This window comes from Spea bombifrons, chromosome 4 (assembly GCF_027358695.1).
Source record: "Spea bombifrons isolate aSpeBom1 chromosome 4, aSpeBom1.2.pri, whole genome shotgun sequence".
NCBI lineage: Eukaryota > Metazoa > Chordata > Amphibia > Anura > Pelobatidae > Spea > Spea bombifrons.
The window spans coordinates 42,223,321-42,249,113 of NC_071090.1; the positions used below are offsets into that span (position 1 = coordinate 42,223,321).

General features: G+C 37.8%; 1 protein-coding gene across 1 annotated transcript in view; it reads left to right on the top strand.

The window, feature by feature from the left end:
• The window catches only part of METTL25 (methyltransferase like 25), an 84,172-nt gene that overhangs the window by 49,434 nt on the left and 8,945 nt on the right, over positions 1-25,793 (top strand). Inside the window, exons 7-11 of the mRNA XM_053464962.1 lie at positions 7,826-7,920; positions 12,556-12,585; positions 14,441-14,514; positions 17,292-17,345; positions 19,728-19,821. Coding sequence (XP_053320937.1) covers positions 7,826-7,920; positions 12,556-12,585; positions 14,441-14,514; positions 17,292-17,345; positions 19,728-19,821 — 347 coding nt within the window. The remainder of the gene's footprint in view (positions 1-7,825; positions 7,921-12,555; positions 12,586-14,440; positions 14,515-17,291; positions 17,346-19,727; positions 19,822-25,793) is intronic.

Below are 25,793 nucleotides of genomic sequence, written 5' to 3' on the forward strand. Positions count from 1 at the left end.
AAAGATTTGCTAAAATTGAAATAAAAAAAACCTTTTTTTTTTTTTTTTTTTTTTTTTTTTTAGTATGATGTGCTTCCCCAAACTATTTTTTTTCTTGTGAATTTTCCAGTTGATGTATCAGAGCTTGAAGATATTTATCACTTAAGAACTCGTTTTTGGTTATTAGATTTTGTTTCATCCATCTGTTACAATTTGCTTTGTGTTTTGCATACACGTTGCTTGAAACATAATTTGTTTAAATTATGTCAAACTTTCAGGTAAAAACTATAATGCAGAATATACTGTATGTATTTTACATACATTGTATGTTGCAACAGTGTATGCTGTCCTCCAGGGATACCACAAGGTCATGATTTAAGATAGCTACTTAAATACATGTGTGTCGGTAAATGGGTGACTCATTACCATTGACCTATCTATGCTTATTTAATCTATGAACTAGAACTGCCCATTCTTATACTGCTGAATTCTCCAACCTTTCCCAGAAACATATCATGGAATATTTTGTCTCATTTAATAGTATTGCCAGGAACACCTAATCACCATGTGGCACACAAGCAGGCACTCATAGGCTGTTGCCATAAAAACAAAAAAAAAACATCTTAAAAGTTCTCTCCTGTTTTTATTTGGTTAAAACAGGAGAGAATTAAATGACAGATCCTCTACGGAACTCTTGTAAGTTGTGAAGGAATGAAGCATTGTTAAAGCTTCTATATGGATCATTAAAATTATATTGGCAATGATTAAGAGACATGCACAGACCTCCCATCTGGGACACCAGCCAGCTCCATACTGACCCAATCTGCCACTCCAGTGGGATATACCTGGCTGCTCTCTGTTTGCATAAATAAGTAATGTGAAGCCTCTTATATCCTGTCTCTTTTGTTATTTGGTGGCCACTGACCTTAAAGAGCTGTATGGGTGTTCCAGTCACATTCAGGGTGAGATGGAACTGTTGTGAGTCAGTACAGATCCTCTAAAACAATGTTGTTGCATGGATGTAACCAGTAAATTTGTTAATCTAGCCACCATCTCAGTTGTATTACCAATAACTAAAGCTTACAAAAGCCATTTCAATGCAAATATAGTAGCACAGTAACTAGGTATGTTGAATGGCATCAACACCTTTCCACCTTTGGTAAGTGCAAGTATGTAATAATTTACCTCTGATGCATTTGCAGATAGCTGTATACAGCAGCCATCTCTATACATATAAAATGTGACATTTGTTGGTCATGCTGGGCTTAAAATGAATGGATTTTCACTGTATCCCTGCCAAGCATGACCAAGAATTCACAATATGGTGGTACCATATAGTTCGGGAGGAGAAGGACTGCTGGATTATGGTATGTGCGCCTATGGAGTGGGGCTGCAATAGTATTTGTTTGTGGATAGGGGCTGCTGGATAATTTTGTGTGTGCGCAGGTGAGGGGCAAATTATGTAGCATGTGAATCAAAAAAATTGAAAATAAAGAGAGCGAGAAAGAGGAAAGAAAGAGAACAAAAAAGAATGAGAGATCTAAAAGGAGTGAGAAGAAATACTTGGAGAAGATAGAAGAAGGAGAGGGAGACTGAAGATAAAGAGTAAACATGGATGTAATTTTAGTCATATATGCTAGTGTATTGTAGTGTATACAAAGTAGCCAAGAGAGTTAGATTGAGTTTGATGGACACATTGTGCTTTTGTTCACAGCCAGTACCTAATGTGATGCAGAGTTTCTGTATACTAAAAAAGTCACACTTCATATAAGTACTTAACCTTCATATATTGAATGTGACAGCTCACAAATTTTCTCATTTGAACACCTGTTCACATGGATATGTTTCTTTTGTGTAAAATTTCAGCATTTCATTGACAGGTTTGTTTTAAGCCCCAGATTTTTGCTAACATCACACTCGGATTCTTGTTTTATTTCAGTAAATAAAGGAAACAAGTATTACAAAGTTGAAGGAAATGAAGCAGACATTGCTAGAAAAAAGAAAATCAAAACTGGCCGACAGGTGCTCTTGGCACCTACTAGAATATGAACTGAACAGTTGACCTATGAGATATTCATAGCAATGTGTCCAAAACAGGGTTTGCAGAAATTCATGATCTGCAAACCTCAATTTTCTAAGGAAAAGATTGCAAACTAGCAACAGCTTGCGGGAGATGGGAAGCCTCTGTGGACAATGTTTTGTACACAGCAGGAATATGCATAAGCATGCACCCCTTCCCGCCAGATTTTGCGGTCTCTAAACACGGTAAAGAACATCTGCGAATAGAGGAGGATATAATTAGTGATCTAATCGAGAGAACAATGTAAGAAAATATTGACCCATAGTTAAAGGACAATTACCTTAAATGGACTTGGGTTTCTGGAAGAGCTTAGTCTCTTTCCTAGGCATCTGTTCTGAAACTAAAGGGGTAATAGGAACGCCAGTAAGTGAAACCAACATTAACTAAGCAACTAACTGTACAGCAGCTTGTGAAATACCTCAGGATGGGTAACGGGAGCTGTTGCTAGGTGACAATCCTTTTCCCGAGCAAGAGCTGTTCTTCTTTTGTTGATGCCAGGAGGCCCCTGTTGGCTACTAATAGAGTCTCTCTTACGGACCCTTAACTCCTGGTGCTGAAGCCAATGGTCTCTCCAGGCCATGTTTCGGTGTCAGGAGTTAAAGGTCCGTAAGAGAGACTACATTGGCCCCAGCAGGGAGCTCCTCTGGTATCAAGCTTTAATTCCTGCCGCTGAAGCCAACGGTCCCCCAGGCCAAGTTTCGGTGTCAGGAGTTAAAGGTCCTAAGAGTGACACTATTGGTCACCAGCAGGGAGCTCCTCGGGCATCAAACAATGAAGGGCTGCTGCTGTTACCCCGTATTAACCCCTGCTAGAAAATAGGCAGAAAACGAAGAGAAAAACTAACACATAGAATGCACATGAATATTCGCCACAAAAGAAAGGGTGATCATTTGTGGAATACGAAGAGTTTTTTTTTTTCCACAAACATGAAGACTTGGCCGGTGCCCAAGTCTAGTATATAACACGTATACATTCTTGTGCCAAATAGGTACATATTGTTTTACTACACATTTCATTTCTAAGTACTAAATTTTTTATATAATTACCTACATCTCATAGATAACATTATCTGTTTGTTTTAGTCTGTCAATTCTAATTTTGATATAAATCACGATTGTGTGTACTGTAACATGGGTGTTGGGTGGGGCTATATACTGTAAATAAAATGTTCCATATATATAATCTGCGAGAGAAAATGATTTTGTTTCAGAAGATAGGTGTAAGGATTTATAAATTGCTGTGTGTGTGTGTGTATATATATATACATATATATATACATATATATATATACATATATATATATATATATACATATATATATATATATATATATATATATATATATATATATATATAATATATATATATATATATATATATAGCACACACGTATAAACTTTGTCCCTATGGGAATGGAACATACAGTATCTCACAAAAGTTAGAACACCCCTCACATTTTATTATATCTTTTCATGTGAAGAAACACTCTGAAGAAATGACACTCTGCTACAATGTAAAGTAGTGAGTGTACAGCCTATATAACAGTGCACATTTGCTGGCCCTTCAAAATAACTCAACACACAGCCATGAATGTCTAAACCTTGGCAACAAAAGTGAGTACACCCCTAAGTGGAAATGTCCAAACTGGACATTTGTGTGGCCACCATTATTTTCCAGCACTGCCTTAACCCTCTTGGGCATGGAGTTCACCAGAGCTTCAGAGGTTGCCACTGGAGTCCTCTTCTACTCCTCCATGACGACATTACTGAGCTGGTGGAAGTTAGAGACCTTGCGCTCCCCCACCTTCAGTTTAAGGATGCCCCACAGATGCTCAGTAGGGTTTAGGTCTGGGGACATGCTTGGACAGTCCATCACCTTTACCCTCATCTTCTTTAGCAAGGCAGTGGTCATCTTGGAGGTGTGTTGGGGGTCGTTATCATCTTGGAATACTGCCCTGCGGCCCAGTCTCCAAAGGGAGGGGATCATGCTCTGCTTCAGTATGTTACAGTACATGTTGGCATTCACGGTTCCCTCAGTGAACTGTAGATCCCCAATGCCGGCAGCACTCATGCAGGCCCAGACCATGACACTCCCACCACCATGCTTGACTGTAGGCAAGACACACTTGTCTTTGTACTCCTCACCTGGTTGCCGCCACACACGCTTGACACCATCTGAATCAAAAAAGTTTATCTTGGTCTCATCGGACCACAGGGCATGGTTCCAGTAATCCATGTCGTTAGTCTGCTTGTCTTCAGAAAACTGTTTGCGGGATTTCTTGTGCATCATCTTTAGAAGAGGCTTCCTTCTGGGACGACAGCCATGCAGACCAATTTGATGCATTGGGGGCATATGGTCTGAGCACTAACAGGCTGACCCCCACCCCTTCAACCTCTGCAGCAATGCTGGAAGCACTCATACGTCTATTTCACAAAGACAACCTCTGGATATGATGCTGAGCATGTCGACCATGGCAAGTGGAACCTATCCTGTGTAACCACTGTATGGTCTTGCCCACCATGCTGCAGCTCGGTTTCAGGGTCTTTGCAATCTTCGTATAGCCTAGGCCATCTTTATGTAAAGCAACAATCGCTTTTTCAGATCCTCAGAGAGTTCTTTGCCATGAGGTGCCATGTTGAACTTCCAATGACCAGTATGAGAGAGTGTGAGAGCGAACACCAAATTTACCACACCTGCTCCCCATTCACACCTGAGACCTTGTAACACTTAACGAGTCACATGAACACCAGGGGGGGGATAGCTAATTGGACCCAATTTGTACATTTCCACTTAGGGGTGAATTCACTTTTGTTGCCAAGGTTGTGTGTTGAGTTAATTTGAGGGGACAGCAAATATACAGGCTGTACACTCACTACTTTACATTTCTTCAGTGTTGTCACATGAAGAGATATAATAAAATATTTACAAAAATTTGAGGGGTGTACTCACTTGTAAGTGAAGTGGCAGGTGCATCCAGATAACAGAACAACAGAGGGTTTAAATGCAACTCAGCCAGATGCACATATTTAAAACATGAGGCTATGTCATTCAGTGTGACCTCTTACACACCCTTAATATTAGCTGGAGAATTAAATGTTTATAAAATATTGGAGTTTCCATCTGCTTCAAATCTGCGAGAGAAAATTGTTTTGTTTCAGAAGATAGGTGTAATGATTTATAAATTGTTGGGGTTTTTTTTTGGTTTGGTATAAAGCATCATATCCCTAAGTGACTTAAATTGTAACCTTATGTATCCGCACCAAAAGTCTAAAGTAACAGTTTTTATTTTTTTTTAACCATAAACATTGTCTGTAAAAGCCTTTAGAGTATTTTCAATCTGGAAACTGAACATACTCTAGGAAGCACAATATGTCAGTTATTGCTATGGGACAGGGTATTACCAGAGCAACATACCCATAATATTTTATTGTCATTTACACGCATGACATCATTGTATGTGGATGATGGTTTATTGTTTAAGATTATTAGTTGATATAACCATATTATAAAACTCAAGTACTATAATAGTCTTTAAAGCTTTTGGCGCCACCCTTCCGACTCTTTATTATTTGATAGAGTGAAAGAAGGCCATCAAGTTCATTATTTCCTAGTATAGGTCATTACCTCCCCAACTGTTGCTGTAGTAAAACCCACAGCTCATGAACTTTATCCAAAATGACTTAACGAGCCTTTACTTGTCTCTGCTTTCTTAATTATTGTCATAACTAAATTAATGTAGCCTATACCTTGTGTTTTTCATTTGTTAGTAGCATTGTTGCAAATAAATATACATTTCAAGGGTGTTTGATGCCATTTGCAGCATACATATTTACGTGGTGGTCTTACACTCTGTGTCATGTGTGATGCAATCTGTTTCATGTTTCTTCCGATCTCCACAAGGCTTCCAGGTCACAAGAACTAGCTTTTCAAATAGCAGGGGATTATGTTATGAAACATAAGAATAAATTATGAAGTTACTACAGGCATACCTTGCCTTAAGGACCTTCAGTGTAAGGGCGCTGGCGAGTAAGGACACAGTTATAGCACAACCATTCCCCTTTTTACTTACACTCACTTTGTGAAGGCGAACACATAACAGCTCAGGACATCTGTTCATCGTTTGCATGTGTCTTTGGAGCTTTTTACGTTTTTTTTACGGTGGAAATGACTTGACGATTGCAGTGCAGTACATGCAGGGCTGGTGCAAGGATTTGCCACCCTAGGCAAAACATAATTTTGCCGCCTCCTGGCTCCACCCCTACAAACCACTCCCCTTTTACCACACCCACTTATATCCCACTCCTCCCAATAGTGACCGCGAGCCACGGCTGCGCTTACTGAATGACCACGGCCAGTTGCTCGTGGCTGCAGCCTGCACTGCCTCCCATCAAGTGACCGGTTCAGTAACTATTTTTTCATATTTAATAAAAGTTGTGATTGAGAAAAAAACATTTTTTTGTTTTTATTTCCTTTTATTTGCCAACCTGCCCCCCCCCCAGTTATGCACATCTGCCCCCAGGCTTGCCACTCTGCCCTTTTAACCTCTTTTATGCCACTCTTCCTCCAGAAATGCTATTTAACCCCCTATATGCCACTCTGCCTCCAGAAATGCCTTACACCCCTTTATGCCACTCTGGCATATAGGGGTTAAAAAGCATATCATGGGACAGAGTGGCATATAGGGAGTTAAAAGGCATTTCTGGAGGCAGATTTCTGGTTTCCTCTGATATCTAATCTGATTTTTTTTTAATGAATAGTGTCCAAAGTCATATAGATTCAATAATTGTTATTTGCATATTGTTTTTCCTTTCTGTGATAGTTTTTCTAATATCGTATTCATAATAATGTTGAAACATCTAAAAATGATTTTTTATGAACATTATGACTTTTGAGCAAGCAGGAGTCCTGTTTTGTGTTGCCAGGCCATCCCTTTTCTCCATGTCATTAGGAACATTTTGTCTCATCTTCTCTGTGATCTTTAAGTGCTTCAGATGGAAATGTCCCTAGGCCAGATTAACCTCCACCACATAGTCTGTGTGGTCCATAAGGAAATATGGATAGAAAATGTTCTTTGTCAGATGTGTTCTCGGACACAGTTGAACCAATTGAGTTTGTGAAATGTTTGCATTATGCTAAAATAGTAACAACATACATTCTTTTATTAAACTCTTTGGTTGCATTAGGCTTTGTTGTCCACTAAGGCAACAAATGAATGTTAAGTCTTATTAAATTACACTTTTGGATGAGAAACCTAAACATTTTGAGGGAACATTTTAGACTTTGCAGCTGTTCCAGGCTGGAAGAAAACAGACCAGGGACCTTGAGCATACTCATGACATCTAAGTAAATATAAAAGCGCAAATCATTTTATAAAGATTGGCCAAAATACTACGCTCAACTCAAAGAAAAACAGTGTTAACTTTCCTTTATCCATTCTGTAATACAGTGTTCTGCAACGTGGACTCCATACATATTGCCAAAGAGATTAGGCTATTGTTATTTCTTATATCTTGTTACATCGCTCGCACTAATAATAGATTGTTTGCATATTCCGTAATAAAGTGAATGAAAAGCCTTGTTAGACGGAGAAGACACATACTTGGAATGCTTGCAAGTTTAAATTCTGACCAGAACGGTCAATCTGTCTAGGTTTATGAAGTAATTGGAACAGACCATAAGCTACCTTGACTACTGTTTGTATACAATGAGGTTGGAAAAGGCTAATCAAGTGTTTTGGGATTTTAACATTTCTTTTACCTTTTACAGCTAACACAGTGAAAACGTGGGGGTTTCCAATGAGTCGATATGTGAAAGAGAGTTGCTGCTGCATTGGTCGTAACTCTAGGATGTCAGCTTGTTTGGTATGTGCTTTTTCACTTTTTAAAGTGTGTTTTGGAAGTTTGTATTTTAACTAGTCGCGTCCTAAAGCATTTTATACGCTTTGCAAAATGTTTTCTCTGCTTTAGCGTTATTATTTATGAACGTAACAGATGAAACATTAAACAGAAAAGAAACTTCTCTAGCCAAAAATTGCTTTAACTTTTTTGACCACCATGGGGCTCATAATTTTAATACTCAGGAGGGACCAGGTTGAAACGTTTTAGTTTTGGAAAAAATAAAACCCTTAAAAGAGTACAGTACTGTGCAAAAGATTCAAGCAGGTGTGAAACAATGTTGTAAAGTAAGAACTCTTTCAAAAATAGACATGTTAATAGTTTATTTTTATCTTTCATATGTGCAAAAGTGAGTGTACAGAAGAAAAATGTAAATCAAAGCAATATTTGGTGTGACAACCCTTTGCCTTCAAAACCTCAAAAATTCTAGACAGGGCTGGAGCAAGGATTTTTGTCACCGTAGGCCAAACCTAAAGAGCTTGGCCTCGGGAGGGGCACTCACACTAACAAACACCTAGACACATACATCAAGAAACTTTCATTAACACACATGTACACAAACACTCACACCAAACACAACTAGACACTCCGCACTAACACACACATCCAGACACTCAATGCTAACACACATGCACACAAACTAATATACACACCCAGACACCCAAACAAATACGCCCCAATACTCAAACTTACACAACCCAACATATACATCTAGACACTCAGAAATAACACACCCAGACACCAACACACATGCACACACGCTAACATACAAAACCAGCCACCCACACAAACATACCCAGACACTCAAACACAACCAGACACACACACACACACACACATACTAACGTACCCAAAGACACATGTTCACACACTAACAGACACACACTTTCACTAACGTTCTCAGACCCACACACAGAGGTGGTGCACCCACGTAGATCTAGATCTTACCTATAGTTACGCTTGCACATGTTTTTTTTTTTTTTTTTTAAGGAACACAGCAGATAAGTTGTTATAAACACCTTGGAGAACTAACCACAGTTCCTCTGTGGATTTAAGTAGCCTCAGCTGCCTTTCTCTTTTTATGTAATCCCAGGTCAGACTTGATGATATTGAGATCAGGGCTCTGTGGTGGTCATACCATTACTTCCAGGACTCCTTGTTCTTCTTTGTGATGAAGATGGTTCTTAATGACTTTGGTTGTACGTTTGTTGTCATGATACAGGATACATTTTGTGCGAATCAGATACACCTTCCTGATAGTATTGCATGATGATAAGTATCCACTTGTATACGTCTCAGTATTGAGGAGACCCTCAATTCTGACCAAATCCCCAACTCCATTTGCAGAAATGCAGCCCCAAACTTGCAATGACCTCCACCATGCTTCACTGTTGCCTGCAAACGGTCTTTCTTGTAATGCTCTCCAGCCCTTTGTTGAACTAACTACCTTCTGCTACAGCCAAATATTTCAAATGTTGACTCATCAGTCCAGCACCTGCTGCCATTTTCTATACCCCAGTTTTTGTGATGTTGTGAATTTTTGAGTCACTTGGCCTTGTTTCCACATCAGAGGTATGGCTCTTTTGGTCACAAATCTTGTTAGTGAGTTTGGCTGTATATGGCTACAAAATACAAGTGTACCAAGGAAACTTTATGGTTACATCACTATTCTGTGGTTAATGGCTCAAGAAATCGCAGTGGTAGGTATATGAAAGGCCACGCTGCAAATTCCTGGAAGATCTAAAGGCCAAATCTTAAGACGAAATTAAAGGCAAAGTAGCAGAGAAGATGCCCCAAACCCAAAGATCAGATGGCCTGAGGTTTGGGCTGGCATAAAAAATCTTTAGATGAGAAGAGAGGCTGGGTTCACCAAGCCAAGGGTAGACACTTGAGGGACCTCAGCAAATATTCTGGGAAAACACTGGCATATTCATTCCAAAGGAATGTCGACCAGTCAAGGAAAAGCCTAACAACTAAGCACAAGTTAGAGCCATGTTCGGATTAGGTAGAATTTACTAAATTTTGAGATAGATTGGCTTTATAATATATGGTCACATATTCTGTCGAAATCCCCAATATTTATGCTTTAGATATGTCCTTTTAAGTAGTATTTGCTGGATGTGTAAACCGATTCCTTGCTTTATTGTATGTTCACATTGGTCATTTCAGCAGCTGTTCTGTTCAAAATGTGTATTTATATGCTTGTTAAGGTGAATGTGTCCTTTGTTGTACTTTATATACATATGTGGACATATGTTTTGTCACAAAATGTGAGGTGTGTAATGATATGGTGTGTTTTTCGCCCCCCTTACGTAGCCCCCAAATAGATTACTGTCTTGACACTTAAATTTTGGTCTTTTTCGAGATTTCTGGTGGACAGCTCCATATTTGTCTAATGTATGTGGTTGGTTTTGTAAGTGTTAATGAAAACATTACTGTGCTATGGGAAACAAGACTTCTGGCCATATATACAATAGGTATGATTCTCATAGTCTATGCCATAGGGTCACAGACCCTTTCAAGAATTTAGTGGCCTCTTGTTTAGTTAAAATGTTGTTTTCATATACACTAAGAGTATGGGATTTCATTGTACTGGTTTTAAAGAACAAAAAAAATCTGAAATGTATCCAGTCAAAATAAATACATGTACAGTTTTCCCATGTAAAGTAATTTAGAAATCATAGTCACCCAGGCATATACGCCAGTATGAGTAAGCAGTGAACTGAAACGCTATCAAAAAAGTATATATTTTAATTGATGTTTTATTGGCATGAAAAGAAAATAAACTGTCTGAAATTTGTGGATACATTGATGCACACATGCACTTCATAGAAAACTTAAACTGTAGTATATATAAAAGGGTCATGGGATTCAGCAATGAATGGGGTCGGAGCTCCAGAGGGCACCCAATGCCCCATTGTCTGAGTCAATACACACACTTGCTGTTGGTGAAGTGAGGGAGACGGACATGTGCTCTCCACTGCACTAAACTGCCTGATTTTTGTTACATTGTACAGTGACTGTATCTTGAACTGGCCAATGCTTATATACCATTATATAAATTAACACTGAATTTTTCGCATAATTTGGGGGATCTAGGACAATGTGATATGATGTCATACAAAGCATATGCCAGAACAGGAGCCAGCAAGTCCTCCAAAACAAGTTTGAGAGGGTCACCGAGAACAGACAGCTTTGGAGCATCTTAAGTCCCCATTACAGGGGAAAAAACTCCATCAACTTATCAGTCTGCCAAAAGGATAGTCAGGAACTGAAATGTGACGGAAATTTCCACAAAGGCTGAAATGTACGCCTGGAGTTTGATTCCTTTGTACAGAGGAAATGTGCCTCACATTTTAGTTCTGGCCAGGTCTTGGTGCAGGATCAGACTGATATGTCAAGAAGAAGTTGACGTATAACTCTCCTGCAAACTCTCTTGTCAGCTCTCCCTTTAGTGAGTAAACCCAATTTTATATAGTAATAAAAGTAATAGTATAGCAGTAAAGTATAGTAATTAAAATTCAAATGTTTGCAGTACATAATTTTTTATTGGCCTTGAACGTCTTCACAGTTTTTTTTATTTTCGCAGCCTTACGCAATGTGATGTTATCTTCAAAAATAGAGATTGTACTATTAAAACTGAATTCTAGGGCCTTAATATCTAAATTAGTTTGAAATCAAACCATTTTAAAGATTTTTCAAAATGTGAAGAATGTTCATCAAATTACTTGGATGCTATAAAATACATTCAGCTACAACTACAGTGCAATAATGTAGAACACAAGAGGCATTCCTTTAATAGTATGCTTTAAGTCAAACATGGGAGCTTGTGAGCACCAGCTCCCTAGAGCCTACCCTTGAGGGATGGGACTGCCCACTAATGTTGGTGGGCGGCCCCACTGGCATCGGTGGGCGGTCCCGCTGATGCCGGTGAGCAGTCTCACTGATGCCAGTGGGTGTTCCTGCTGATATCATGGGAAACGCCCCTATTTAAAGGGCAAATGGGTGGGGAGTGGGGTGTATAAATGCCCCACTCCCGTGACCCAGATGATTCATGTGTTGAAACACGAAGAGTTTCCCTGATATGTTTTGAGTATTAATTACTGGCACTTGCATTACACTTCATGCCCACTGCATGCTGTAACTGTGCTAAGAAAATATGAGGTCATGTATATACACCAAATTATTTCAAACTGTCATTTACACAGTAATTAAGATGCAGAGTCCTGTTTCTATGTAAACCTGTCACATTACCTAATAATGTAATTTGATTAAAAAAGTATAAACTTTTTTAATCAACATAAAACATTTGCTCCTACTGCTGTGGCTTATTAGGCACAGAGCCAGTTATAATGGAATTTTCTGAGAGCTTCAAGCTTTTAAACGTGCCTGAAAGGGTTTTTCCTATCTCTGTCTGTCTTAAATAAACCAAAACCTCTATAAAGAGATCTGATTAACAACCCATCACACTGAGCTAACACATCTGAGTGTGTGAGTTTATTCAACGCCACATAATTAATCTGCTTGTGCTGCCAATGCGTTTATAACATCTTATGACAAAACGCTAAACAAATTGACGTTATCTTTTTGTTCAAATTCAAGGCTTTGGATCGCGTTGCGGTCGGCCAAGGGGTAAGTAGTATTGTTTACTGAATCACGTAGATCTGTCTTCCTTCTGATTTTTGTTAAAGCATAACCTAAACATGAACTTACAGTCTCCAAACTGCTTAAAGTTAACTCTTTGCATGACGCATAAATTATGCTTTTGGAGTCTGTTGTGCTTTATCTGATTCCTTATACAAAACTGAATTTTGGAAGACTGGAGCGAGTCACTGTTTGTTTACCCATTCCATACTAATTTAGTTCCTCCTGTTGGCATTTACTAAAACAGTCTTTTAAACATACAGCTGAGCTATACCCCACAATATTTTGGTTTTAAATCATTGCTGGAAAAAGGGAGACATTGTCTAATGTATTTAATTGAAATACAAACTGCTCTTGTTGATGTGTGCCATTAAACTATGAATATTTCATGAAAACATAGACACAGAAATATGGAGATATAAAAGGCCACCGTTTTATTAAACATTGACTATCTGTCAAAGTCTGTCATCAAATATATAAAACTTAATAGTGTGAACTTGTTAAGCGATAAGATCTTGAGGATTATATGAGGCTCTCATAGTACTGACATAAATCATGATAGACACAGTGCTTGCCACTCACCAAACAACCACAATATATTTTTGAGTCCTTTTCTACTTTTGCTAGTTCCACCTAAATTAGCCAAACCTCAGATGGCGCACTGAATTCTGGGACCCATGCTACAACCAAAAGGAGTGACTCCTTATATATCATTGGTACCTCCAACACCCTTGCCTCCTGCAAGATGGCCTACAATGCACCACTATTGCCACCCTTCCTAAACACTCACAGCCATGTCTCTGTCAAACCAAAAGTGCTATTGTGTCAATGTGCGTGCCCTCTAGCCCTTCCAAAATAATCATGCCAGACGGCCGACCAAACAAAGCAGATACAACAGTGACAACACATATGTAGATTGTTAGCTTGTTTGGACAGGGTTATTTCGAATTGTTATGTTATATATACTACTTGTTATGTCCTGTTTATCCATTGATAGCACTATATAAAACAATAAATAATAATAATATACTTTGACATACAAAATAATTGCTGGAGAGGAACAAAACAGGGATCATCACTCTTGTTGCAAAGCACTAATGCTTTGGGTAATACCATGTACTTCAGCCTTTAAAACAAACAACAATAGAAGCCTTTCTAGTCATCCAGCATGAGGTCCTTGAAAATTGAGCATACGGTGTACCTTACTTCTGCCAACCATTGAAAATTATAAACTGGGTTGATGAATAACAAAGTGTTACGGGAAGTCAAAATGGCATGGTCCAAAAACCACCTCTTTTCTAAGGCCAAAACCAATTGGTTAACAAAAGGAGATGGATAGCAAGGAATAATAATGCAAATGTCGAGAACAGAATGTTAAGATTGTGGTACCCTATAAATGAATGTAATACAACTATATCCACTTTCCTTTACCAGTGAGATAAATGATCTTAACTTCAGCTTTAAGTTACAATACTACTTTACCTTATAAGCAAAAATATCTTAGACAATCATCCTTATTCAAAATTATGGTACTCAAGCTATAACATAGCCATGCTATTTACCGACAATAATCAATATCTTGGTAAATGATTCTCCAAGCTGGAACCAAGAGGCTCATTGAATCTACCAGCATGTATTCTTTTGCATCCATAGCCTCCTGCCTTGAAATATGAGTTAGTTTGTGGATTTTTTTCTGTATGTAAAATTCCAATTGTCTTTTGATGATAGGTATAGGTAAGGTAATTTTGCCATTGCATGTATGACTTATATATTAAATTTGACATTTTTGCTCAACTGCGCTCAATTTTCTACCAATAATATGTTTTGTATTTATTTTTACAAGCTTCCAGTTGAGTCCTTGTTTTACCGAGCTGTGCTGCAGGTCATGTGCAGAGACATATATGCAATCACCCAAAGGTAGGGATATATATATATATATGCATTTTTATTGGTTTCTCAGATAATTAAGCAAATATTTTTTTTCTGTAATATGTGTACAACACGGAAATTAATTGGATTTATGAAGGTTTACAGTTAGCCTGAAAACATGCATATAAGTTTTGTTTAAACTTTAAACTCTGTTTCAAAAGGTACCCAAAGGTCTGCCGGTTTAATGTACTACCTGAATTAATAAGATCTAAAAACTCGTTAAAGCTTACCACAAAACAAAATGCTGATAAACACAATATAAAATTAATGCCCATAATATTTGTTCTCTTTATAACAGCCATCCTTCTCCTTTCACTTGAACATGGCACACAGTTGTTTTATAATAACTTGATAAGTGGGTCAGTGAATTCTGACATATAAGTCCCAGGTTGTTGAATTTCAGGCTGTCAAGCATTAAATCTATACAAAAATCGCCAGTATTTCTAGTAACTATCGAGCGAACATCCTTGAATTTTAGTAGTAAGCGGCACAAATAGTATCACTGACAGCAATCGATTAACATCGAGACTCTTAATTACTAAAGCAGCTGATTAGTGCTCAGTGAAGACTTAAATGTAGATTAACATCAGATGTTTGCAACTTGACTTATTACATGTAATTATTTTGTACTGTTACTCATCCATTTATCTGCAAAATGAAATGTGTCAGTGTATTGATAACGGCAGGTTAACATGTTAATTATTTTATTGTTATAATTACATATTTATGGATGAATACAGAATAAACCTCTAACAGCTTTTTTGTACTATAAGCTTGCAGCTTTTATAGCCTTGCATATTCATAGATGTCTTAGACTAAGCAAGGCAGCCTTTATTGAAACAGAGGAAGGAACTATTGGTGAATGTGGGAGCAATGCAGGAGGTTGCGTAGGAGCACACAAAGAATGTCTGGACAATCTATTAAAAAGGAGATACTGAATATCCAAGACATACTGTTTGTCCTAGCATGTGTTTTAAAGGCTACCTATGTGTGATGGTGCTATCCACATAGTCCAATGCTGAAGGAGACACAGTGAGCAATTAACATATGGTAGTCTGTGAGGGGGACCTAATATAGAACTTCCAGAAAAGCAATCTGTTATTAAGGACATACATCTGGGGTGGGTAACAGACCACCGTAGTGAACACCATGAAGGGGCACAGCATTAGTAGCAAAAAGAAGCAGAGAAGGTCACAGATGTCCTCTATTTTGAATGCTGTATTTGATGAGCGTTAAGCAGTAGGATGTCCCAAGATATAATATATGTTTGCATCTGCCTGTGGCTAAAAGATGCCTTATTTGCCAAATACTGGGACAACTCCCAAAATATAATCTTTGTTTGGACCCCCGATAGCCCCATAGAAACATGTTGACTTTTTCTGTGACTTCTATAATGCATGGCAAATTCACACCAGGTCTAGAACCATCAATCCCCATTGAAACATTTTCAGTGGCATCTCTGTGAAGATTATAGTATTTAGATAAGATTGGATGTGTGCTATTGACGCAATTGTGTGTTGTCCTGTTTTACAAGTGATATTTCACACTCGGTGTCATATATTTAAATATTTTACTTAAACAATAGCAGACAGGGGCGGTAAGAATTAGTCCCAGCTCTGCCTCTCACCTGGCTAGTCGTGTCAAAGTCACTAACTGTCTTTGCCCCGGAAGCTATATGTTGGTATGTTCAATCTTAACATTACATTTATAGACCTCCTAGTTCCTGTTTCATTTAATGTACTGGTATTTTAGGCACAAACAATCGGTTTTTAAGTAGTTAACTATTACATATATTGAATCACTGGAAGGACAGGTTTCCTAGTCTCAGGCAGAGGCAAATGTTTTAAAGGCTGTTTTACTTAATTAATGCCACTGGCATATGATTGCCAACAAGTATATCTTTTAAAAAATATTACACTGCCACACCCCAAAACCTGAATGAAAGAAAAACACTATCATGTATAACCTGGTAAGTAAACAAAGAACAGGGACAGACTGTCTACTTCTAAATCAAATTAACAGAAGAACAGGATCAGCCACCACAGTTATTCCCGTTTTACATTGATAACACTTAGTTTAAAAATGTTCATATCCGTACCATCAATCACCCCTATTGTAGGTCACACAAGGTTGCAGGGAAGAGATTTTTTTTATTGAAAGCTTGTTAACTGTTGGCGACTTCAACATTAAATCACCATGGGCAGGTGTAGCGATGCTCAACTAACTATATTCTCTGAAACCCCTATGTGTAGGTCATTGGTGCCTTCTTTCTTTTTCAGTATTTCAGCATTTTCCTAATGACTGAGTATTCTTTTTATCTGACCATGCCAGAAGCTGTATTGATAATAAAATAATGGAAGGACTCCTTAATCATCATAACTCGGAGTTCTGTGGATAAAGCACCTATATTCTTACTGAAAAGAAAAAATAAAACGCAACCTCTGACATTACTGCCCCTGGTTGTGTAGATTTGAGAATATCCCACCACTTTCAGCAAATTGTTAAAAGTAAGGCCAGATGTTCAGCTTTTTCAGCAGCCCTTAGCAGACTTTACTCCTGAACAGCATCACTGCGACTGTATGAATCAAAGAGGCAGAAACCATTATAGAAGGTCAGAGGGAAGACAACACAATATTATATTAACTAGATGGAAGAGAATGCAGTAACCTGACCAATCCAACCTCAAAACCTTTATCTCCTTCATCAAAATCAGAATAAGACTTACTACCAACACTCACATACAATCAATGAAATTTGTCTTGCAGAGACTGGCAAAAACTGCAGGGGGTCAGTTCAGGTGATTTGAAGGATAATATGCGGTAAGTTAGTCTTCTTCCTATGTTTTCCTACCATTTGCAAATGTAACAACAAGAGTTATGTAAAAAGCACCAAATCATATTTTATACTTTAGAACGAAACTAACAACAGATAGAAGGTTGGGTCATCCACAAAAAAAAAACTGGTGTAGTTCTTTTGTGCTAAATTTGATATATCCATCAAATAATTCTAAAGTAAGGAGCCATGAATATAATCTAGGTTTCCCTGATGTGGTAGCTAAAGAATGAAAAGAGAATAATGACTCCTATCAAAATCAAATGAGTCCTCATACACAAGGATTTAGTGACATATTTTAACACATAAACAGGGCACTGAAATAATGGGTAATGCAAACTAATTTTTTGGAATAATATGTTTTCAGGCAGCTGTGTATTAGCCTTTTGTATGTGTTCTTGCTCTGTTATCTTAGCCCAGTCTAATAGACAAACACCCTGACTCCTTATCATACTGCCTATATTTCTTTAAACTGTAGTTACTTGAACCGGCCCACACACAGAAGTGGGAGTGCTGTGGGGTCATGTAATATGTGGGGTTATGTGACCCTGCGGTTATATTGCATCCGGGCGAGATAAGGGTAGATATATAGATATGAGATGTAAGAAAGCCAGGTGTGATACAATTAGGTTTGAGAGAGTAAGGTGTGATGATAGAGTGATAATGTTTTAGTGTGTACGTGTAAATGTGTGTGTGAGAGTGTGTTAGTGTATATAGGTGGAGGGGGGCAAGGGTCTAGACGGGAAATATGTGAAATAGTTTGGTTTTCTGGGTCCATATGAAAGCTTGTTGGTGCTCTTTTGTGAGAAGAGAGCCTTGCTCATCTCGCAGGTTTAACTATGCATTATAAAGGACTCTACAGCTGGTTCAAGACAACCTATGTATGATTGTCTATTTAATCCAAAAAAATAATACAAAAAGTTCCCATTGGCCCCTGGTCAACTATAATTGTCACAGTGCTGTTTTGTCATCCTTGTATTAGGAAGGATCCCAGCTTTTAATATTGTTGTTGTTATTATTATAATAATTATTATTATTGATTTATAGTGCACCAACATAGTCTGCATTTTTTATAAAGTGTGGGATAATACAAAATTAACAGTAACGTTAAAGTTTAAAATATGCAAAACAAACAATAACTTGGACAACCTAAAGACACGCTGGTATAGAAGGGGAAAGTGGCTTGGCTCTTCCGACCTTACAGTCTCTTGGGAGGGTGAGGGGTAATGGAACAGAGGATGAGGGACTGTTTGGGGGAAAATAATTTGACTGTAATCACTGGCGTAACTACAGGGGTCGCAACTGCGATGGGGCCCATGCCTCTAGGGGGGGCCAGTGCGACCTGTTCTTCCTGTCTCCTCGTACTGGTTCAATATTGTTTTTTGATCGCTACCAGGTCGGGGCCCTTTTGAACCGGCACTAGGAGACAGGACCATATCGGGGTCATGTTACATCACGTGGCCCCACTGTGAAACCGGGGCTGCTCGCACACTGTGAATCATCAATGAAACAAACGAAAATGAAGCAAAGAGCTCCAAATTTTTGTCTGAATTTCGTTGTTTCACTCTGGTTCACATTTTCATGTTGTTTCACACGCTCACTCACGTTCTCTCACACTCTCTCTGAATGTCTCCCTACCTTCTCCGCCGACCACTTCCGTCTGCTTGTTGTGCAGCTCCAATTATTTTCTTGCATCTTCTTGTTTTTCTGTCTTCTTTCTTATTTCTTTGTCCAGTGCTCCAAAAAGTCTTCTTTCTTTGTCGACAACTGTGCATGACCTCCCAGTGATTTTCTGCAAAAGGGCGGAGCCTCCAGGCACACCATCACACCCGAACGGCGGAACCGTGGAGAGGCTGTCCCCTTGACTCTGAAGTCCACAGAAAGACCAGAATAATACAGATAGATTCGCTGAGAAAAGCACATACAGAAATGCTTCTTTTTCTCAGTGAATCTGTCTTGATTATTCTGGCCTCCCGGTGAACATGAGCAAAAGGACGGAGCCACATGGACAGCTTCTCCCCTGTTCCTCCAATTAAAGAGGATGTCCCCAGAGGCTCTGCACCTTTTGCGGAAGTTCACCGGAAAGCAATGTCCAGTTGTCCATGGAGAAACAGATGGACAAAGAAGACGTTTTGGAGCAGTGAATGAAAAAAAGAATAAACACACGATGGAAGAGAAGAAGCAGAGCAAACCTAGCAGCGTCCCTGGGTACAACAGATAGATTCTCATAGATTTGGCTTTGTAATTTTTAAAATCCTGTTTAATCAAGTAAGATGTACTATAACACAAATATAATCAGGAGTCAAATTAGATTTTTGCAACTCTGAATTAATGATTACCAACATTAAAAGGGCCTTTTATTTTGACAGTGAAAAACGTGTTGGGAAGATTTATGCGAAGTCTACATGCTTTACTGATTATGTCAGGAAGTCTCTGCAAAAGCTTGGGCAAGATCATTCAAAAGTGAGTACAGCGTTATATATTGTTTAACCAAGTAAAACAATAAAAAGAATAAGCATACATGAGATCTTGATAGTGTTTCTGTGTAGACACATGGGTTAATAATGTAACGCTTAGCATCCAGGGATTTGCACTTTTTTCAGGAGTTGGGGGTAGGGCTGATGGTTTTTCCCTGTACAAAACCTGCCCGCCAGGTGATAGACAAAAAAGACCTGGCCTTTGTAGTGTCCCCACAGCTTGGACACTAATGCTGTGGTTAAAAATAAACAAACTATTTGTCAACCAAATAATGCTGTAATAATGCTCCCTTATCAATAGACAAAAATGGCATAACCATATATGTATTTTCAACAATATATAGCTGTAGTAGTCCAAGCAAATATGAAGTCTTCAGTAGAAGGTGATGTAGAGTTACAGAAGCTTTTCAGGACCGCAGAGGTTGTGATCTCAAGAAGAGACCTTCAACTAACGACTCAATCAGAAACACCAACAGTTCCACTTTCCAGAAACCTATATTTTATATTTCAGTAAACTAATTACATTTTTATAACTTTTGCTTTAAAATAAGCAATAGATATGTTATTATTGTGAGAACTGTGCACAGGTCTTTTCTTAAGATGAAATAGATACTTGAGTCACTAAAATTTGAGGTGTCTCAAAATGTACAATATTTACTACTTTGTACCGTTCTGCCCATGGACTATAAAAATGTTGTATTTCTGTCAATTAAAGGGCCAACGAGATTATCAGTCACAGAAATCTCATGGAGATTTGCACTGTATAATTGTAATTCATTATTATTTTTATTCTATGTCTTTTAGGATTCTTTTGACTGTAAATAAGCAAAACTATGCAAAATATACAGTACTCCTTTACATTCATAATTTCTAAGCTCTATCATGCAAGCTGACACTGTCATGTTTGTAAATGTTTATACAGTTTAATGTGCATTTATGAGGTGAGGTAACTTAAATCCCAAAGCACATGCACAGCTGCACGCTTGACTTTAATTTATGGTCAGCTCCGTCATATGGAGGCTCAAAGTGTAGCATTATTTTGTAAGGTTCTAGATCAGAGAATATGCAATATGCCATCCCTCATCTGTTAGAAAATGTTAAGAAGAAGAATTGCCAACAACCCACAAAGTCTACCCTATGTGCAGACATAATTAATAAAAATTCTTCTTTTTTTTTTTTTTTTGGACAAAGCAGGGTTGCTCATCTTGATTTATCAAGCAAATATGGTACTTTACTTTAGCTTTGCTTAAACAAATATATTTTAATTTTAACAAAAAATATTTATCATAAAATTGTACGATGCAAGTGTTTTTGTGATTTATGGTACTTGAGTGATCTCACTATTGTTTTCTATTATTTAATTTGTAAACAAACCCTTTTTAGTAATATATAACATAGATTTTCACCCGCACCTGACATACATACAGACACTGCGGTTTTATTACCTATAAAGCAATTAGAATACATTTTGTTACAGTTCCATGTTGCCAACACACACACACATTTATATACTACATATACATATAGTAATAATTTATAACGGTGCCTCTCTGACATGAAGAAAAAACCTCTGACCTTGGTTAAAAAATGTCTGAGGTTTGTTTGTGGTTGGCAACTAATAAGAAGTGCCTGTTGTTTTGTGAAGAATGCTTGAGAAAGCATATTTTATGTTGTTTCCACTGTCCCCTGCAGTGGGTATCACAGTGGAGCCTAAATGATAGCAGCTGCTTCATTGTCACGGAACACTGGATGGAATCTTTGGCAACAAAGATTTATTCAGAGAAAACCGTGGCATCGACTCCCTCCCCGCCAAGGCAAATGCGACAATCTACCAAGCCCATATTTTATAGAAAAATGTCATGTTTATTGCTTTTCCCAGCATTGTTTAATATGCTGTCATAAGCTGTTAAATTTGCAGTCTTTCCATTCTAATACAAATGCAAAAACATTTTTTTTCCGCTAAACACAGATCAAAAAGGTTTTAATATTAACTATTAGTTGTATTAAGATGAAGGATACATAAGGTTTAGAGTGTAACTCATTTTCAAATTGTCACATAGTCACTGATTTGTCTTTCCTTTTACAAGAACCCTATGATTGTATAGCTTAATTACAAATTCTTATGGCCCTTTTTTTATCCAGCTCAGTTCTGAGGCCTTTTTTATGTATTTGCTGTGTTTTAGTTGTATTGCAGCTATTTTGTTTATACAGTATGGTCTTCCTAGTTAGCATTTGACAATAGTCCTAGGGACCCATCTTGAAAATCAAAGGGTACCGTACTGGCCATTTGGCAAACAGGGAAAAATGCATAGTGGGCTGCTGGCCAATCCGCTCCTTCTTAAGTCTTATTCCTTGGAATTGAGGACAGCTCATCAGTCATGGCCAATAAACAGAACCATAATATCACTAAGTAATATTTTATAATTAAGACAGTTTTGATCTTATTTCCTACTATGGATTTGGTTATATTGCGCAATGAACGCATATTACAATTTGTTTAGTGCAACTTTCTATTTTCCCCTACAAGTTGCGATAATCAATACTACATCTAAGGTTACTAGCGTATTAGGAATGCAGTTGTAGCTATGTTTAACATACTGCTCTAAAAGATTTATGTTTGCAATATTGTCACACATGAACCAATGTTCTTTTTATAGAAGCCACATGAGCAACATGATATTACACAAGTCACCTTAATAACTCATGTTTGTCAACGGCTTGGAGTAATTTCCCACCTGCACATGCGTGATTTGTTATTCATTTCATTAAATTGACATGGCCACTTGAATCACGCTTACACTTGGAAGCATAGAAAAGTAAACCCGTTTTCGTGTTAATCAGAGCAAAATGTTTAATTCTACAACCAAAATATCGAGTAAAAAAATATCTTTGAAACTGTGTTTTTAATTCTCAATACTAGTAAAGCACAACATGTTTTTTTAAAATGACCATTAAGATCTTGAAGGATTAAACTCACATTTTCAATTATGAAAAAAATCCAGAAAAAAAATGTTTGCTCATTTTCTAATCTTGTTTAGGACGAATTGCCTCTCTTTGGAACCCGAAATCATCTCTTTTCCCCTTGATGTCTCCCTGAATGCTTAGTGGGTATGAATGAACGTGGGTGCTTAGTGGCTGGGATGATAACGACGTTTCTGCTATTTCTGAGCGTCATTATGATATGCAGGGCCACTAAAACATTATCTTGATAGATATAAACAACATCTAGATTGTTTACCCATGGGTCTGATTCTGCATTTGATTATAAATGCATTAAATTTACTAGCGTAGGTGGATCAGCACCTTAAGTAGATCTCCTCTTTGGACCCTATCCCTAGCGAGTGTGTTTAAAAAGGTGGGTGAAGTACATGTCATGCTCTTTTTAACTTGGTTCTGTGAAATACCGTGCCAAGAAAGAACACATCTCCTGCAGGATATTTCGCTGTCAGGTGGGAAAATCAGCGAATGCATATGGAGGGATTCTGCGTAATGGACCACATAGCTTTCATATGCATTAAAGTGTTGATAGACAAGTGAATCCTAATTCAAAGTTGCCTACCAGACTAAGGACGAAACCCATAAAACCTTCTCACCTATAGACCTAGGTCATGCAGATGCTAGTAGACCGCAGCAGATCGTGCCAGTTGGACATTTTGTAATGTGGGCTAAGAGTTATTTGCTGCTCCACAATGCTTGATGTATAAATCTATTTATATATGTGAGCCAGCAGTTCAACCTTCAGCCCTTTTAGATCCCCGCGTGTTCGGTCGTGGACTGTATAATGTTTATATATTCACAGTCTGACTGGAACATATTGCTTACAAATGGAAAATGAAATTCATACATCACAAGCAGACATTCCCAGAGATGGAACAAGAAATTACCAGAAAGGGAAAGAAATGACAATGATTTATTGCAAATAATGAAAATTGCCACCTGGCTTATCCGAAGCACTGTCAGACTCTACTTGAATATCTAACGTTAAAAGCTGTTATGCTGACAAGACAGATACCTTTGGATCAACGGGAGTAATTATCATTAGTATAATCTAGTTAATGAGTCAAATGTGTTAGCACCAGTGTCTTAGACAGAAACCATAAGTCATACATATAACAATGGTGTCTCACAAAAATGCAAACAGATGTCTCGCAAGGAAAGGCAGTAGGAGTCATTTGTTTATATCAAGAACTTGCTAATGAGTGCTGGTCTTTCAACTGGAGATAAGAAAATGATTGCTGGCCGGTGGGCCCATCCATATTTTCATTACATTAAGAAACATGAGTTTCCAGACACTATAGCCATTTGGTGGGACAATATAAACATGAAAAATATAGCAAATCCCATAGATTTGCTGGCAGTTAATCATTGAACTACTGAAACGTGTGCGCTTTTTATGTTTATATATATATAGATATATATCTATATATATGACATTTTTCTTACATACAGATAAGTACATCTGAACAAATCGTAAATGGCACTAGACACTAAGAAACGGATTGCTTTGGGATTCACCATTATACCTTTATCACTTAAGAATAGCTGCAATACAGAAGCAAAATTCCAGTGTAACAACTACTGAGAGCAGAACTCGCCAATTTGTAGGAAAATATAAACTGCCGTTTAAAACATTTTGGGGGTCACTTAGCCTTTTTCATGAAAAAGAAGGGAATTTGTAGCTGTGCTGACATAATTGCAAGTGTTTTCTAATGATCAATTAGCCCTTTCAACTTAAACTTAGAAGAGTGATCACAACGTGCCATTGGAACACAGGAGTGATTTTGCTGATAAAGAGTCTCTGGATGCCTATGAAGGTATTCCATTAAAATGCATTTGTTTTCAGCTACAATCATCATTTACAACATTAACGTCTACAATGTATTTCTGATCCATTTCAGGTTATTTTAATGGACATTTTTCCCCAAAAAAAACAAGGACTTTTCTAAGTGACCCAAGCTTTTCTTCAGTAGTGTATATCATTACATAGAAATAAAGAATTTAATATTTTTCCTGACTTAGAGACTCTCAGACGCAGGACAGCTTTATGGTTGTCCAAAGCATGTTTAAGTTCCCTGTGTGGATCAAATGTGTTAGCACCAGTGTCTCAGGTCTGTAGTTGGCGGAGTCTCCTCTGCTACCTTTTTTTCAAGTGGTACAATAATTCCCAACTTCCAATCTTCCAGAACTACTCCTGTCAATAGCGATTGGCTAAATAAGTTTGCCAATGTTTTTGCAAGGGCACTTTGACGCTCTTTTAATAACTTTGAAGCAGGTTAATATGAAAGCGCTTTGTTTGGGAAAGCTAACCAAACATTACAAATCTAAGTTGACACAATTTAATGAGTAGAACATTTTTTGTTCATCTGAATTTAACAGGAAAAAGTGCTAACTACATTATTTTACATTCAACATGATGGCTTTAAGATCTGCTGTTTTTTAACAAATCAAAGTTACAGGTCTATTAACATTCCACAAGGCAAGCATTGGCAGATTCACTTAATACATGTTATACAGCAGGAAAGGCTTAAGTACGTGGTGTCCTCATTTACATTCTTTACACATAATCAAGTGCATCTGCATGCTTCAGATTGCATTATCTTCAGACATCCCAAAGGAACTACAGAGTGCTCCATATACTTGAAGCATATGTTATTTTCACAGTGCTTAATCAAAGGGAGAGGCCGCTAAATATTTCATTAAGATGTCTGTTTGCTGAACGCTACTCCTGGCTGTTTGTCTTATTATTAAATATACTCGCAAATTAATTGAGCTTGGATACGTAGCTAAGTATGCTTTGATTATTCCCTTCCCAACTTGCAAGTACGTATACTGTAAATATTGTAAACTATAGGATTATACGTGATAATTTGAAACCGATGATACTTTTGTATGTAATTATAGCCTGCCATAGCTGTGTCGATATTGAAACATAACTCAAGGTTTAAACCTACTATCAAA